This window comes from Corylus avellana, chromosome 1 (assembly GCF_965113065.1).
Source record: "Corylus avellana chromosome 1, dhCorAvel1.hap1.2, whole genome shotgun sequence".
Taxonomy (NCBI): domain Eukaryota; kingdom Viridiplantae; phylum Streptophyta; class Magnoliopsida; order Fagales; family Betulaceae; genus Corylus; species Corylus avellana.
This window is the reverse complement of record NC_142490.1, coordinates 42,621,359-42,639,869: the sequence shown is the minus strand read 5'-3', so window position 1 is coordinate 42,639,869 and position 18,511 is coordinate 42,621,359. Positions and strand designations below refer to the sequence as shown.

The 18,511-nt window shown below is 34.5% G+C and overlaps 1 protein-coding gene across 1 annotated transcript; it reads left to right on the top strand.

Moving 5' to 3' along the window:
• The first annotated feature begins 6,302 nt into the window (after positions 1-6,302).
• On the top strand, positions 6,303-18,184 carry CPL1 (C-terminal domain phosphatase-like 1). Its single transcript, XM_059581536.2, has 17 exons — positions 6,303-7,036; positions 8,120-8,596; positions 8,978-9,188; positions 9,397-9,554; positions 9,634-9,704; positions 9,885-9,990; positions 10,086-10,169; positions 10,387-10,962; positions 11,071-11,134; positions 11,821-11,951; positions 12,057-12,110; positions 13,831-13,927; positions 14,648-14,883; positions 14,992-15,078; positions 16,522-16,587; positions 16,696-16,769; positions 17,310-18,184. The coding sequence occupies exons 1-17, from the start codon at positions 6,752-6,754 to the stop codon at positions 17,416-17,418; spliced, it is 2,886 nt and encodes a 961-aa protein (XP_059437519.2). The 5' UTR covers positions 6,303-6,751; the 3' UTR covers positions 17,419-18,184.
• The last annotated feature ends 327 nt before the right edge of the window (positions 18,185-18,511 follow it).

Genomic DNA, 18,511 nt, shown 5'->3' with positions numbered 1-18,511 from the left:
ATTAGATAAACAAAGAAGCAAAAAAGAAATTTAAAATTTTCTAATACACTAACCTCGAAACTATATACACTTCCTTTTATGCCCGAGTTTGGATTGACAGTTGAAGTTGAAAGCTGAGACGCTAGATTACCATCAAACTATTGTTAGAGTTCATATCTCATGATGCCAACAGCCCAACTTGGTCCAGAAACAATTTAAATGGTGGGAAAAAAAATTTTATATGAGTAACGATCCATGTCGTTATTGTTATTATTATTATTATTTTTTTTTTTGTCTCCTTTATGTCCGCTCAAAATTAATATGATTTTTAAAATTATTATTATATCAAAATCCAATAATGATTTATCGCAAATTTAATGATAATTTTAAAGATAAATTTCACTGAAGACTCCCGAACTTCAACTCGTTTTGAAATACCCCCTAAACTTTAAAATCTCTCAATTTAGTCCCTTGAACTTTCAATTGCTTTCAATTTGGACTCTTCCGTCAATTTTAGCCGTTAAAAATACAAAAAATGACAAAAATATCCCTGATTTTTTTTTTTCTTTTAAATAAAAAAAGGTTTTAGAAGTTAAAATTTTATACAAAAGTTAGGGGTATAAACGTCATGTAATGTTTAAAATCTGATTGAAGGATCTAAATTGAGAGCAATTGAAAGTTCAGATGACTAAATTGAGAGATTTTGAAATTTATGGGGTGTTTATCAAATTGGGTGGAAGTTCATGAGTCTTCAGTGAAATTTTTCCTAATTTTAAAAACCACATTAATTTCAGGTGGACACAAGGGAGACACAAAGATAACGTTTATCATTAATTTATGCAAATAAATTACTATTCCACCATGTATATGTTATTTCGTAGACCAATATATGACCCTTATCTGACTTTGGCCACATGGCAATGCCCAGTCAACCCAATCTATGGATCTTGCCCACTGCCTAAGACTTTGCAATTTCTTTTTTCGTGAACCGAAACATGTTGCTTTCATTAATAAAAGATCAATAGCATAAAGCTTTTACAACACACAGAGCATAAAGCCCGAAAAAATCATAACTAAATACTATGAGGTTATAAAGTCATAAATACAATCAGAAAATTCTTACAATAAAGTGCATATCTATGACTTCAAACTTCTGCTACTCCATATATAACTACAGTTATGGAACAAATCTGCTCCGAGCATACTAGATATAGGGCATGGATAGCCTATAGAAAGTTTGCAATTGTTGATACATGGTATTTACATGGTTATGGGGCAAAAATGTGACTCTTATATGCTTCAAGAGTTTATTCCAACGCAACGCAGCAGCTCTTCCCTATAACTTGGTTATTATCAAGGGAACTCTTTGGTCATTAGGCATCTCCTTCAAGTCTAATAGAAATTATATTCTCCTTATAAGCAATATGAATGACATAAACTATCACAGAGCAGATATCCAATGTATGACAATTTACCAAGGCATGCATAAAATGTGCTCGTTCAAAACTAATTTATGTATGCTTGTTGAGAGGCTGCATATTAGTCAAAATAATTTTTTACTCAATTTAACAAAAAATTCTAACGAAGGGTTGAATTAAAACTGTTAGAATATTTGATATTATTTACTTTATTATATTTCCTTACATATTCTAGGGTTTCTTACCCACTACTTCTTCTCTTTCAATAAATAGAGAGATATGTAAACATATTAATATATAGAAGAAAATAATACAATGTAGTCCATTGTTATGCTTCCGCTTTCTCTCTTCTCTCTCTCATGCTTCCGCTTTTAATACATTTCATATATATTTAACGGAAACAAAAAAAAAAAAAAAAAAATTGAAAGATAGATACATTAAATTGACTCTTTAAAATTTAAGGTATGATTGCAAAAGTAATAAAAAATGAGGAGTGGTAAGTGAAGTTTTTCATTTTTCAAGTTTTTCATTTTTACAAAACTAGGGTTTTTTCTCTTAGATTTAAAAGATAAGCATTTTTCGACATTTTCAATAGGTAAATTTCAATGTATACACATATACAATGCCTATGGACTCGTAGAAATAAAAGAAGGTCGAAAGATGGGTTTCAGAGCGTTTTTGGAAAATCATGAGTGCTGCCAAGAGTAGTGATTTAGTGAACACTGGCGTGCATGAACAGAATATAGATATATTATTGTTTAAATATTATTTTAATTATATTTTATAATATTATAACACCGGTGTGCATACTGTTCATACACGCCGATGTTCACTAAATCAATATTCGTGCTGCCAATATCGCCTTGGTTGGTTGAGCTCAAAATAGCGAGTTCATAATGTCTTAATCAATGCTCGATCGAACGAGCTCAGAGTAATAAGGTCCTGGCTCCTAGGGGTTTCAGTGACCCTCAATCGAACTAGCCAATGTTAAAGAATTAAGGGGTTTCTATAGGTATTGTGACTTTCGAGGGTCCTATAGAGATTCTAGGGTTTTAATAAACATTAGAACCTAATCAATAGACACTGAACATGCCTCGTTCAATAAAAACGAATTTGAAAGAAAATATTTTTTCAAAAATAGATTGAAGTCCAGTCCATCACCGACCCAAAACATAAATCTTGACAAAATAATTGAGTTAGGTTGAATTTCATGGACTCCCAAATTCTATATTTAAATTTCTAAAAAGAGGAATACTGTTTGGCACATAGTCATATGGAGGGATGACAAGTTGACAACGATCATTTCCAAACCATGTTGATCAAGTCTAATGCCATGACTTAAAGAAAAAATTAATAATAATCTAATGCCAATTTTTTTTTTTTTTTAGGAAACTTTTTGGCACAACTTTGGCCAAACTCTTATCAATTCTGAACCAATAACATCTTATGGGATCTTTTTTTATTTGGTATTTATAAAAAATAAAAATAAAATTGGTATTTTTCTTTAAAAATAGTCATTATTATGAAGAAAAAAACCTTTTTTTTAAAAAAAATACCAAATTATAAAAGGACCACATGGATGTTATTGCTTCAGAATTTTTATTTTTTATTTTTTTAAATGATCACTTAAGAAAAAAGTTAGGTCAAAATTGTGTCAACAAGTTGTCTCTGTCATTTCTCTCTTTTTTCTTTTCTTTTTTTCGTAACTGTCTATGTCATTTCTTGAGGAGAATAAATTCAGTTAGGTTGTGGTTTAAATTGAGTATTTTGTATTATTTAATAAGAAGTAGACACCTCAACTTAAAATATAAAAAAATAATATAATTTTTTACACTAAATAGTTTTCATTTTCTTAACAAAATACCTCTTATAAACAAAATATCATTTGATAAAATTACTGGAGTCATCGTCTTAGTTGGTTTTTAAGACCCTGGTGTTAAGGGCTCGAAAGTGGGTGGGAGATTTAGTGGTGGGTAGTGTACATTGAGTTAGAACAAATAAAAAAATTAATGAAATTGATTTGAATTAAAGATAAATAATTTTCATTTTTACATCTCATCCTAATAAAATTGGCCGTCTTTCTTGAATTTTATTTATTTATTTATTTATTTTTGTCAGTTTCTTGAAGCCTTGTACAGTTGTACTGTCACTTATACTCTTCAATTTTGAATGTATTGTTTTTCTAACCCCGCAAGGCCCACACGCTTATACTTTTGGGCTGGGTGGGGCTATTTCAAAATTAAGGCAAAAACTGCAAGACTTTTGTTCTCCACATGTGGACATTTACACATGTACTTACAAACATTGATAGTCAAGTAGTATTCATAGGGCTCAGGAAAAAAAAATAAAATAAAATAGTATTCATAGGAATTATAGTATAGTGGGGGAGGGAGTTCCGACTCCTTCCTCCCCGCCCCCTTTCTCTTTTCTCATTCTCCTTTGTTTTTTTCACCTTCACAGTAGATCGATCAGGGCCCATGTATCAATGGTTCTCAAAGTGCTTTTTAGCGGCGAGTGTCACACGTGAGGGTATCTTGAGTTTTTGTTATTGTATTTTCATTGTTTTTAAATAATAATGTATTATCTCTAGATCCGCTTTTATTAGCGATCTATGAGGTGGAATTTTATTCGTTTTCTTATGTTTTGTTTTCACGAATCCTTAAGAATAACATAATTGGTTTCCAGTCGATTTTTTATTTTCTTATCGTCCATTTTCTGAGAGCAAACCATAGACCGATGACATAGGGGTTATTAAGCATAAAGAATAATTGTCACTATTGCAAAAGCAGCGAAGAGGATTGCAATTGATAAAGCACTAGTAGCGGAGATAAAAAAGCTAGGGAATCAAGAACCTGGCAGCGGATAGAGACGTGATTGGTCGAAATTTGCTGTAGATCTTAAATTGATTGAGACAGTGACTTTTTATAGATATTGTCGTATAATAGCCTGATAAGCTATTAATGTGTATGTCATAGATAATATTTGGGTTGTGAAGATTCCAAATTATAATTTTAGCATTATACAGAGCATTTTGCCTCATTTGATTGTTATGAAGAGATAATTTGTTATATATATGAATTAAATTTTGTATGTAATTATTAAGTAATTTTGCATTTATTCGAATATGTTTCTCTGACAAGGATTTGAATAAAATTTATTTTATTGTATTTAATGGGTATATGATGCCATCTTATTATTATTATTATTTTAAAAAAAATGGTGTAGCAGCATATTCATCACATGGCATGATGTAAACCATTAGACGTAACAAAATAAAATATTGACCATTAAATAATTATTCTTAATTTCACTTAAAATGAAATGATTTTTTTTTGACATGTCCCGAAAAGTTTCATGTACTATTTCAATAACATTCACCCTAAAAATTTCAATCTTAAGATATCATTTTGCATAAAATTTGTCATTAAGTTGCAATAGCTCTTTTATACTAATAATTAAGAAAATTATCACACTTACAAGTTACAGGCAAGACCAATTTTTGAGTTAAAAATAAAAAAAATAAAAATTGAAAGACTAATACATAAATATTTGGGGTAATTTCACTTTAAACCCCTAAATTACCAAGTAATTTGAGAAGCCCCAAAACTTTAAAACATCTCAATTCGGACTCCTGAACTTTCAATTGCAATCAATTTGAATCCCTCCGTTAGATTTTAAACATTAAAAGCGAGACAATGACGTTTATACCCCTGATTTTTTTATTAAATTTCAAATTCACCCTTAATTCAAATTTTTTTTTTTTTTTTTTTTTTTAAAAAAAAAGGTTAAAAACAATCAAGGATATTTTGGTTTTTTTTTTTTTTGGGTAAATCATCGAAGTTAACGGCTAAATTTGACGGAAGGGTTCAAATTTAGTACAATTGAAAGTTCATGGGTCCAAATTGAGAGGTTTTAAAGTTTGGGGGCTTCTCAAATCGCGTGGTAATTCAGGGGTTTAAAGTAAAATTACCCCTAAATATTATGTGAATACTAAATTAAGCTAAAGACAAATAAATAATATAATTTGTTAAATCATCACTAAAATAAGCAAACAAGTGAAATATTTACTTGAAATAAAAGGTGAATTGATTGAGACAAAGTTTGTATTCAAGAGTCAAGATATTTGACTATAATGTCAAGTTAAATTATTATTTATCTCAAAAGCTTAAGATGATATGAATAAATAAATTTAATCATTTAATTTATATTATAGTACTCACCATTATGCATGAACTCACACCCCTGGTTAATAAGGGAAACCCTAATGGAATATGAGAAGAATGATGAGGACAAAGATTTACCTTGTTACATTTGCTTTGATATTATAGTAAATCATTGCTTACTTCATATTAAGTTTATATTCCCTATAGAAATTTACCTTTATAGGGTTGATTGTAATATAGCTAAGAACAAAAGAGAAAAAAACAATTTTTTTTAATTTTTTAATCCTTGTTTAATTACCTCCTTTTGATACTTTGTTCATAGAATGGAGTAATTTTTGTTTGTACTTTGAAATTAGAAGAGTGATGAGATAAATGCAGAAGCCGCACGAACCCTTGCAACTGTAAAGTTCGTGTGGGCGGTCAGAGAATCCGAATACGTGATCACACTACATAAGCGGCGAGCCAATTATGACCCGCCATGTATCACATTCACCCGATCAACAACCCCAACTAGAACTCCCACTTTTGGAACCAAATTCTACTTGTTCCACGTACATCCGAATCTTCCTTCATCTACACCCCTGCTTTTTCAACGCATGTAGTTTTTTTTTTTTTTTTTTGTTGACATGTCCAGAGATCTAGAATTAGATATTCTCCACTTGGACACAAGATTATACAAATTCAAAATCTGCCCCACTATTATTTATTTAATTTTAAATTATCACTATCTCTGCGCATTGGAGTGCGATTTTTGACCTTTCGCTTTCTGGATCTAGGGTTTCGCTTTTGACGACTCGTTTGTCCACCACCATCATCATCATCGCCAACACCATCGAAATGAAAACCCTAGCTCCACCACACACTGTTTCTGAGACGAAAATCCTATCTTTCTTTGTGTAGCAATCGGGGATCGGAGAAAGCTGGTTAGGGTTTTGTGGTCATCGTCATCCATCAGCAGCAATCAGATCTAAAACTTTTCCAGGAAAAAAGAAATCCTAATTTTTGTCTCACAGATCGGAGATTTTTTTTAGTTTTGTTTGTTAAATTCCAAAAAATGGGATCAAATCTAAAGCATTCTTGAGACGATGATGATATTTTCCCTGGAAAGAAACTCGTAGAAATCCATGAGTTTTACACGGAAATTGTTGAACAATCTGAGCCACCAAAGTTTGAGATTTTGATTGGCCAAAAATGAATATGCATAAAGCGGTGGTGTATCAGGGGGAGGAGGTACTGGGAGAAGTAGAGATGTACCCAGTAGAGAACAAGAACAAGAACAACAACAACAACTTGATGATCGAAGTGAAGGAAATCAGAATAAGTCACTTTTCGCAAGCGAGTGAGAGGTGTCCACCACTGGCAGTGCTCCATACCATTACGTCTAGTGGGATTTGCTTCAAAATGGAGTCAAAGTCCTCGCAGTCACAGGACTCGCCGCTCTATCTTTTGCACTCCTCGTGTATCAACCAGTACAAGGTATAAGCACAACTCCAGAAAGATTAAACAAGAAAAAAAAAAAAAAACACCAAAAAAAGCTCATTCAAACTCCAGTTTAAACTCTCAGAAGAAGAAAGTGAAATATTTAAAAGAAAACGAGGAAAACCCATATTCTTAATGAATCCTGTTAATCTTGCAGAGGACCCTGGACAAAAATTAGCAAGGACCCATCTTGAAATTACAGTGAAATTTTTTGACAGTTTCAGTGAACTACTCTTGCCCATAATTTCTGAGAACTATCTGAACTTTGAATTTACTGATTCTGATATTTTAACCCAGATAATGTGACTGTCTGAACTAGTTGCTGATGTACAGAAAGATATGATCTTGTTGCGTAGGACTGTCTGAACTGACTGGTTTTTAAGGCTTGTTTTTTGGTACTTGCTAAATTGGGTAACTTGGTAGAAATTTTATGATTCTAAGAATATAACATATGATAGTTATGATGTTACTGACGATTGTTTATATTAATCTTGCTAAAAATGTGGTCAGGGATGCCATTCCTGGCACGATTAGGGTTTTTTCTGCCTTATAGTAGAGCGTTAACAGAAGGAACTTTACCTAGGAACTCTGCAAAACAAGTCTTCAGTGTCTATTTCTGGGAATAGCTCAGAGAATTGGTAAACAAGAACTTTGTGGGCCTGATTCTATTATGTGAAGGATGTCTAATGTTATATATAAAGTAGATGCTGATGGGGTTATCCATGAAACTATTTCCTAATTTTGCCTTATGGATGGGTTGAGGGTTTCCTGCATTATCTAAATGTTCTTGCTGTTTTAAAATTTTCTTTTACTTATTAGAAAAGACCATCTATTTTACCATAATATTACCTAATGTTTATAATACGAAGATAATTGACAGAATTTTTGTATTGTGTGAATCAATGATCTTTCATAATTGTGCTGCTGCTTTATCTTGCTGTGTTATTCTTCCTTTCCTATAGAAGTATGTCTTTATGAACCATGCGTACAAACTTATATTTCCTTTCCATCCTTGATTCTCTTTTTGGATGTGGATGTTTTATGCAAATGTTGACAATGATTGCCATATGGCATCTACAGACTGCAGTAATGCCACTAGGAGGGGAGGAGCTTCACTTGGTTGCTATGTATTCCAGGAATAATGAAAAACAATATCCATGTTTCTGGGGATTCAACGTTGCATCAGGACTTTATGATTCTTGTCTTGTCATGCTGAACCTTAGATGTCTTGGAATAGTATTTGACCTTGATGAAACACTCATAGTAGCAAATACAATGCGCTCATTTGAGGATAGGATTGAGGCCCTACAGCGGAAAATAAACAGTGAAGTGGACCCACAGCGGATTTCTGGTATGCAGGCAGAGGTCAAGCGTTATCAAGATGACAAGATTATATTGAAGCAATATGCTGAAAATGATCAGGTCCTTGAAAATGGAAAAGTGATCAAAACTCAGTCTGAGATTGTTCCTGCCTTGTCAGATAACCATCAACCTATCATTCGGCCACTTATACGGTTGCAGGAGAAGAACATTATTCTGACCCGCATCAATCCGCAGGTATGTAATAAGTACTACTGATTCAGCCTGTTGCTTGGTGTTTCTACTGTAGCATTTCTGAAATTATACACCAATGCTGGAGAGTATTAGTTATTGATTATCTGGTCATTGAAGTAAAATGCCTGGCACTCTTTTATTTAAATCAGTATTGTCATTTTTTGTTTCCTTTAAGGTAAAACATGATGCTTTATGTGCAAGAAGTTGAATATCAATGGGATTTAGGTAATAGTGCTTGTTAAGTTTTTGGAGGAGCATGCAATATCAACTCAATGGGGTTGACTGGATGGTGGAGACACATTTAGATGTTTGGGGTGAAATTTATTAGGTATAGAATCGATAGAATAAGTTGGTCCAATTAATATAAAAATATTTTCTCTATAGATTCGCGATACAAGTGTTCTTGTGAGGTTGAGACCTGCATGGGATGATCTTCGGAGCTACTTGATTGCAAGAGGGCGCAAACGTTTTGAGGTTTATGTTTGCACGATGGCTGAAAGGGATTATGCTTTAGAAATGTGGAGGCTACTTGATCCAGATTCAAATTTGATAAACTCAAAAGAATTATTGGATCGCATTGTTTGTGTCAAGTCTGGTAAGTGACATGATCCTTTCCATTTCTCTCATTTCTCTGCTTCATTTGTAGGAGAAGCTAATAACATATAGGTTGTAATGTGCCATTATTGAAGAAAAAAAGGCTGGGCTATTTACAGATTGTTGTAATTTTTGGCTGCAATTGCTTAAATCAGAACGCTCATTTTCCTATGATGCTGCTTATTACTGTTTTATATTCTAAATAATAGGTTCAAGGAAGTCACTGTTCAACGTCTTCCAAGAAGGCTTATGCCATCCTAAGATGGCATTGGTCATTGATGATCGCTTGAAAGTGTGGGATGAGAAAGATCAACCACGGGTGCATGTTGTTCCTGCATTTGCTCCATACTACGCACCCCAAGCTGAGGTATGCATGATTTACATTTGGTTATGCAGTGCAAATGCACCCTAGAGACTAACTTATTGTAACTCTTTATATTGTGTAGGCAAATAATGCTATACCTGTCTTGTGTGTGGCGAGAAATGTTGCCTGCAATGTTAGAGGTGGTTTTTTCAAGTAAGAATACGTAGCCCCAATAAGTACATCATCTGTTAATTTTTACTGTTGGACCTAAGTTTTGAGCATTTAAATTCTTGTCCAATGTGTGTTTGTGTGGGTCTGTGTAATATATGCATGTGTGTGTATATGTCTATAATCATTTTTTTGGCATGATACGACCTTGGACTTTGATGACAGAGATTTCGATGAGGGTCTTTTACAAAAGATTTGTGATGTTAATCATGAAGATGATATTAAAGATATTCCCTCTGCTCCTGATGTGAGCAACTATTTGGTTTCTGAGGTTAGTGTGGACAAAGTTTGTTTACTCTGGTTCTTGCGTTTTTGCTAAAGTTACTCAGATTTCTTGTTAACCAATAATACTTTTGCACCTTGCAGGATGATGCTTCTGCTTCAAATGGAAACAAAGATCCACTTTCTTTTGATGGCATGGCAGATACTGAGGTTGAACGAAGGCTAAAGGTAATCTTCTACCTTTGGAATTGTTGGGTCTATGTATAATTGTATATCGGATTCAATAAAATCAAGTAACGAGATATCTACTCTTTTAAGCCATGCTTATGGGGTTGTTGATGTTAATATGTGGAATACTCTTGTATCTGTTTGCTTTGTTGTGGTTTGACTCTATATGTTCAAGTTAAAATTCAGGTTTATTTTTTTCTCTGCATCTTTCATTCAGGAAGCACTATCAGCTTCTTCAACAGTTACTAATCTAGATCCAAGGCTTGCTCCTGCTCTTCAGTATACAGCAGGATCGGCTTCTAGTTCAATTCCGCTGCCAACTACTCAGGCCTCCATGATGCCATTTCCCAATATACAGTTCCCTCAGCCCGCTTCACATGTGAAACCATTGGGTCATGTTGTTGGGCCCCCAGAACCAAGCTTGCAAAGTTCTCCCGCTAGAGAAGAGGGTGAGGTACCAGAATCAGAATTGGATCCTGATACAAGGCGGAGGCTACTTATATTGCAACATGGGCAAGATACAAGAGATCATGCATCAACTGAACCTTCATTTCCTGTAAGACCTCCGTTACAAGTTCCTGGTCCACGTGTACAATCACGCAGTGGGTGGTTTCCAGTGGAGGAAGAGATGAGTCCACCACAACTGAACCGAGCAGCACCCAAAGAATTTCCCTTAGATTCAGAACCAATGCATATTGAGAAGCATGGAACTCATCCATCTTTTTTCCCTAAGGGTGAGAGTTCTATTACTTCTGATAGAGTTCTTCATGAAAATCAAAGATTGCCAAAAGAGGTGAGTGTTACTTGATCTTGGTCTGACTTTATACTTAAGTTTCCTGCACTGAAAGGCTAAATTTACTCGTGACTAGCGTATGAATCTTATAAGATTATCTGTTTGCAGGCTTTTCATAGAGATGATCGATTGAGATTAAACCATACGCTGTCTAGTTACCATTCTCTCTCAGGTGAGCTATGACACTAAATTGCATACTGAGATGAATCTTATAAGTCTTTTTCATTGGTGGACTTGCTGTTATGAGTGCTGGTGAATCCCAAAAGCACTGAACTCAACTACATATTTCTATGAAATTTAACCTTTTTTTTTGTTACTTCTGGAAAAAAAAAAAAATCACCTTACTATTTAGAAAAAGTTGACTATGATGTTGGATAAGATTTTAAATTTTTAAGCATCTTAGTTTGTTATCCAAAGGCATTAATCAACAGAATAGTATTAAACTTACCATGTTTGAAAGAAGAGATGGTGTTGAATAAATCTGAATGTTGAAAGGGGATGCCTGTAGCTAATCCTAAGCTGTGGTATAACTAAATAAGGCTCTTATTAACTGGGCATCCATTTAGAATTTCGATGATCATCTAACCCCAATTGTGCCATGAGCAAAGTTGATGAAACAAGTGGTAACTTTTTCATTTTCGGTTTTAAGCATTTTCTGAATCTGAATTCACACATAAATGGAAGTTTATTGGTTATTGACTTTCTTGGAAAATGTATTCCAGAGCATTTAAAGATGTTGATATGTACTCTGTAGCATTTTCAATTGGTGACTTTGTTTGATTAAAGTGATCTTTTTAATTTCTCTATGAAAAGTTTATCGTGAGTGGTGTTATATTATGGGGATGCCTTTTTTTGTAGCTGAGGAGATTCCATTCAGTCGATCATCTTCCAGCAACAGGGATCTTGACTTTGAATCTGGGCGAGGTGTTTCAAATGCAGAAGCTTCAACTGTAGTGTTACAGGAAATTGCAATGAAGTGTGGAACCAAGGTAATTGGAAAGAGATTTATAGTGAGAGACAAGTTAAGAGTGGATCATATATGCATATCCATCTAAGTTCCTTTTTTTTCCCCCTCTTTTTAATGGTACTGGTAGGTGGACTTCAGGCCAGCTTTGGTTGCTAGTGCTGAATTGCAATTCTCCATTGAGGTATTTTTAACTCTTTACTGATGAACTCTTTAATTTCTTTTTAGTTTCAAGGGTATAGAGTCTTCTTTTTTGGGGGAAGTTGGGGTCTTATTTGCCTGAATAGTAAATTTTTTTTTTATCGGAATCTTTCTGCGGTTTTAGTTTTGATGTGGTACGTATAAAGTTGCATTTTTTTTTTCCACCACAAATTAATGAGCTGGTCTCAAAGAAATAAGGTTGGAACTGTAAGGCAATGAAGGCAATACTAAAATACCAAATCCATTCTCATTTAATATGATAACTATATTGCAACGAGACAATAAAAGAAAATTATCATTGAAAAATATTTGTCACCTTTACCAATAGGACTGTAAACGAACAAAGCTACCCGTGAGATCGCTCGGGATCGGCTCGATAAAGCTCGGCTCGTGCCCGACTCGATTATTAAATGAGCCGCTCGTGGATACGAAACTATATTTGATTATTAAACGATACATACTCGTATGAAACCCAGCTCGCTCGTTTAAAGTTCGTGAACATACTCGTATAGGGGCTCGACTCGCTTATTAGCGCGACTCGTGTATATATATATTAAAATAGCTTATATAATATATAACTTATTAAATAGTTTATATATTATAAATGGTATTTATGCTTATATAGTATGTAGCATAAATACTAAATATATATAGTTAAAATATTAATAATGTAGTCATATAGTGTATAACTATTTATAGTTAACTAGTGTATTGTGTGTATTAACCTAAGTTAACTAATTATTTAATTGGTTTAGTTATATATATAGAGAGCTAATTGGTTAATATTAAAAAAAAAAAAAAATGTTAGATAATTTGTATATATAATAAACTGTTTTTTTATTTTTTATTTTTTAAATTTAAATTTAAATTTTTTTATTAAAGTCAATTTCATATATTATTATTATTATTAACCATGTATATTAAACATTTTTTTGCTACTATTAAGTGTTAAGAGTAAACTCTTTTTGATTTTCCTTGTATTTGTTTGCTTATAAGTGTCCCACACCAATAAAATAAAATCAAGCACACATCTCTCACAATAATAGTTAGCTTGTCCTGTTGTCCCACATGGAAAAAGCAAAAAATCTTTATCACCTAAGCAATATATAAAAAGGATGCAAGCCTCTCTTACTGAGCCAAGTTAGTTTTTTTTTCTTTTAAGTTTGAATTAGCTGAGCCGGCTTGACTGGCTTGGCTCACACAAGGAATTTTCCTTAGCGAACCAAGCCAAGCTTAGATTTTGGAGCTCGGCATGAGTTCGAGCTCGTGAAATTTTTAAATGAGCCAAGCTTAGACAGCCTTAACTCGCCTGAACTCGGCTCGTTTACTGCCCTAACTCGCTTGAGCTCTTCTCGTTCATAGCCCTACTTACCAACATAGATTTTTGTCACTCCAAATGCTTGCTTTTAGATAGCTACTATTTACACACCATATCTTACCTAGCTTAGCCAAAATCAATATACCTGTTTTGCTCTATCTAATGGTAAACATATTTTTTTCATGTTTTCATGAAAGTACATCAAATTAAGAGTAGGATTTGCCCTAATGCAACAAGGACTGAGATTTGCTTACTGGAGCTGGATATTAGACCCATAAAATCTACAGGATGGTTTAGTTCAGAGCTAAAGACTTGATTATGTTATCCATCTCTGTGCTGTGAGATGTCATGCCCTGATAACTCATCCGGCAATTGTTTTTTGTAGGTCTGGTTTGCAGGAGAGAAAATTGGTGAAGGAATTGGTAGAACAAGAAGGGAAGCGCAACGTCTGGCTGCTGAGGGTTCTCTTAAGAACTTGGCTAGTAAGGTTTCTTATTGTTATATTTTATGTTTCTTGCTGTGTTATTAGATCATTGTCCAAGGTCTATATTGTATCTGTCTTAAGTCACGTTTACTACAGCTGAAATATTCATTGAAGCACTTACAAGTGGCATTATCTTAAATATTCTGCATTTTAAATTCTGAATATAAGAAATGAATTTGGAAATCACGGGAAGGATTAAAGGTCCTGCTTGGATATAATTTATATGCAAAAAGTGACTTTTTTAGTTATAAGAATTAGAGATTTATGGACAATATGTAGGAAGAAAATAGGCTCTGTTGAATCGTATTCAAATTGCTTCCAGAAGACCTGCTGAGTGCAAGTCAGCTCCACAAAGTGCATTTAGTAGCAATTTTTAACTAATTGCTTACTGTTGTATTTGTTAATGAAAGTTATTTCTCAAAACTCTCTTTGGATTCTCACAGTTTAAGTTTTTTATGTCTGAGCTTGGGCCCTAATTCACAAGCCCAAGATGAGCTAGTCTCATGCCAGTATGCTAAATATCTCCAGCCGGCCATATCATTTAGTTCTCAAATTACGTAAGGAATGTCAAATTTGCATGTTTGTTGTACATTGGCGCATCCTGGCTTTCCCTACTTGCTAATTTTGTTGGGGAACCCTCATTAAATTATGTATTTTTATTCTCATGGCGTTTCCTTTTTGTGATGCTGACCATATCATTGGACCCTTTTCCCCACAGATATATATATGTCACGTGTTAAGCCTGATTCTGGACCTGTGCATGGGGACGCCAGCATGTTTCTCAACGCAAATGACAATGGTTTTGTGGGTAATTTGAATTCTTTTGGGAATCAGCCATTGTCCAAAGAGGAGTCTGTTTCGTTTGCAATTGCATCTGAACCATCTAGGCTTCTGGACCCTAGGTTGGAAGGTTCCAAGAAGTCAATGGGTTCAGTCTCTGCACTGAAGGAATTAGTAAGATCACAAGAACCTAAGCATCTTCGATTTTTCATATTTGTTACGCTTTTCAAATAATTGGTAAAAAAAATTATGATTATTCATGTGCATTTTTTACTTCTTTAGTGTACAATGGAAGGCCTTGATTTTGCTTTCCAGCCTCGGCCTCCACCTTCTGGTAATTCAGTTCAGAATGATGAAGTTTATGCACAGGTTTGCATTTACAAGATTATTTACTCTAATATTTTGAATGAAGTTTGAGAATGCTTGTGTCTTGAGTTTCAACGTTGTACTTTGTTGGATTGTGGAATGATTATTTTTTCCCTCTCTTTCTGCACTCTTATGGAAACTCGGTGGAATACTAAAGGAACTGAACAAATGAACTTATTGTTAGGCTTGCTATGAAACTACGATGTTCTTTTTATTTAAATATTGAACCCAGCATCTGTTGAGCTTGGCATGGCCTTTTAAATTATTAGTTATTGATTTCTGGCATCCTTCTTTTTGCTTATACTTTAGGACCTGCGTATTTCTTCATGATGTGTATATGTCCTGAATTTCATTACTGCACACGATCTGCATATGTACAGCTTGTGGTCATTTAGCTGGTTAGCCATATGTGGGATGAATAATGGGTCAAAATTCGTACTGACCCGCAAGGGGTAAAAAATTGAATATTGAACCTATAATGATCCAAGGAAAGTGTTAGTCACATCTGCGCTATTACTCCAAAATGACTAGTCAATTTGAAAGCTAGTGAGGAATCAATGTGAGACTTAACACTCATGAGTGCCTTTATAACCTACCAACTCTACATAGAGTATTATCTTTCCAATGTGGGACTAAGATGTTACAATCTTCACTCCTAAATCCCTGACGTCCTCGTCAAGGTCACGTAATGCAGTGCTCTAGTACTAAATGACGTTACTAGGTTCCTCTGATACAATTTTTAATAAGCCAGAGAAAGCATTAGTCGCATCTACGTTCACTCCAAAAAGACTAGTCAATTTGGAGCTCTATAAAGTCACTTATAAAGCTCAATTCCACATTAGTCTCGCCTGATAATAAACTAATGTGGGTTTTAGCACCCATGAGTGCCTTTATAATCTACCCACTCTTTGTGAGTTTTTCATCTTCCCAATGTGATAGTGAGGTGTTACAAAATCAGGCATCCTTTGAGCTTGGCAAGGCCAATTTCAAATATATATTATTGATTTTTCGCATCATTCTTTTTTCTTGTACTTTAGGACCTACATATCCATTCATTATATGTACATGTCTTGGTCATTTAACTGGTTTGTGTCCATTAGCCATATGTGGGATGAATAATGGATCAAAATTCATTATTGAAATTGAGGGGCTGGGTTTGTGTTGTAGGAGTTTAAGCAAAATTATTTTAGGTCCTACAAGGTTACACTTGTCTAATATTTGTACATCTTTGGTTTCTTGAGGTTCAATGTCTCATTGTCTTAGAGATGGTTCCCCACTGAAGCAGCGTAGATAATTTCATGTTGGGATTTCTTGAGAATGATTCTGATGTAATTTGTTGGAAATTAGAAGCAACATAATTTTTGGGTTATTTTTTTGGCCTTTTTAGTGATTCATATTCTGTACTTAGTTTTAACAATCTTTGTTCTATATGGTGTTATGCTACAGGTTGAAGTAGACGGACAGGTATTAGGGAAAGGGATGGGGCTAACATGGGATGAGGCTAAGATGCAGGTATTTTACTTTTCTTGTAAGGGATTCACATGATTTCTTCTTGTGTGAATTTTATGAACCTTTATTTTTTATATTTTCTCCAACCACCTCGATGTGCTCTTTACTTAGGCTGCAGAAAAGGCGCTCGGAAGTTTAAGATCAATGCTTGGTCAATTTAGTCAGAAGCGTCAGGGTTCTCCTAGGTGTGTGATTTAACCAGTTGCTATTGTTCAGTTACTAATTTTCTTTTACATGGAACTTCTAATTTAAAGTTGAGTTCTGGCATGACCAGCCAGCCTAACAAATTATCATAAATGTTGTGATTTGTGGGGCTGGGGGAGTGACTAATTGGTCCCATTCAATTAAATTTTCTGTAATTTTCTCATCATTGCTCAGATTTTGGGATAACATGGTAAATATTAAGCAGACTCTTATGGTATACTCCTTCCCCTTCTTTCTTTTTGGTTACGAAGTTTTCTTTGGTGCACATGGAAGCTCTGTGAAAATATAAAAACAAAAGAAGGGGGAAGGGGGTGGGGGGGGGGGGGGGGGGGGACCTCGGGCTTTGTCCTTCAGGTTCAGTTTTTGCACATAAAAGTAGATGGGAAGTGGTTCCTTATGACCTTTTTCTGTCTCTTTTTATTAGTTGAATTCCATTTCTCTGTATGAACATTGTTTTCCAGTTTCTCTTATCCTCTCTTCTTCATTCCCTTTCTCTTATTTTGTGTTTTTAACAATGTAAGGTCATTGCATGGGATGCCAAATAAACGTCTGAAGCAAGAATTTCCGCGAGTTATGCAGCGGATGCCTTCTTCTGCTAGATATGCCAAGAATGCTCCTCCTGTACCTTGAATGACCATTATGCCTTTTTTCATCCCACTTTTTGGTACGGCTACCGTTGGGACTTTTTACGGTACATAAGTAGCTTAGAGACGAGCAAGGGACATTGAGATCCAGGACTGCCAATTGACTATTAGCCCTCGATTTTTCTGAAGATGTAAGAAAGTCGAGTGGAACTCCCTCCAGATTGATCTTGTGGCTTCATCTGAGATTCATATGAAAGCAGGGGGAGACGCCAAAAAAAGTGCAGTCCTAAGGTATTCCTGTTTCAGGATTTCCACTTACTATTGTATGAGGCCTTTTCTCCCCAAAATGCAAAGAGACCTCACAAGATGATAGAAGGCAGTGCCATGTAGTCCTGCGTTTTAATGTTGCCGTTGCCATCGGTGCCTTTTTCTGCGAGCTGTTGGATTTAGTTACAGTGTATTGATGTTTGTTTAAGCAGAAGAAAACTGAATATGGTGTTCATCAAGGGCAGCTTCAGGCTTTGCTCGGATTCGCTTAACATACTAACCGTTGACAGTCTTACTCCCCCAATGTACTGTTTTTCATCTCAATGCCCGCCTCACTGAAGATACAGAATATATTAATTTCAGTGTCCTGAGAGTATTGAGAAAGTTAACAGGGATAGCGATCTGAGCAGAGTCATCATTACAGTTTCTTCACTTGTATGTATGGATTGAAATTTTTTTCATCACCTTCGAGTTGGTTTGATGAACTTAGGTGAGGCATTTCAAGGAGGATGTTTACCTAGGATCACTGATATGATTTTCCACCACTCCTTTAGAAATATCTTTAACAAAATCTGACTTACCACTGCATCTGGAATTCTATAATAGTGATGCAATCTTTATAAAACATGGTTTTGAAATCAATGAATACGGGAAACTGCTTTTTGTGCTCTGAATCATTTCCAAATTTCCACTCTTCCATGAGCCATTTGTGTGCCCCCCCTGTTTTCCCTTGTTATATATATATATAATGCGAAGTTTCCATGCATACTTGACCCAAAAAAGGAAATTCCTTTTAGGCAAAATGACTTGAAATTATGAATAATCTACAGTTACAAACAATTGTAAATACCAAAAAGGGACTTTCTTCTGAT

What these genes read in the sequence shown, in the direction of transcription:
- CPL1 (XM_059581536.2), top strand. Translation starts at nt 6,752, where the DNA reads ATGAATATGCATAAAGCGGTGGTGTATCAGGGGGAGGAGGTACTGGGA. An exon ending in ATCAAAGATTGCCAAAAGAG is followed by an intron (nt 10,963 to 11,070) that starts GTGAGTGTTACT and finishes ATCTGTTTGCAG; the next exon opens with GCTTTTCATAGAGATGATCG. An exon ending in AAGCGTCAGGGTTCTCCTAG is followed by an intron (nt 16,770 to 17,309) that starts GTGTGTGATTTA and finishes TAACAATGTAAG; the next exon opens with GTCATTGCATGGGATGCCAA.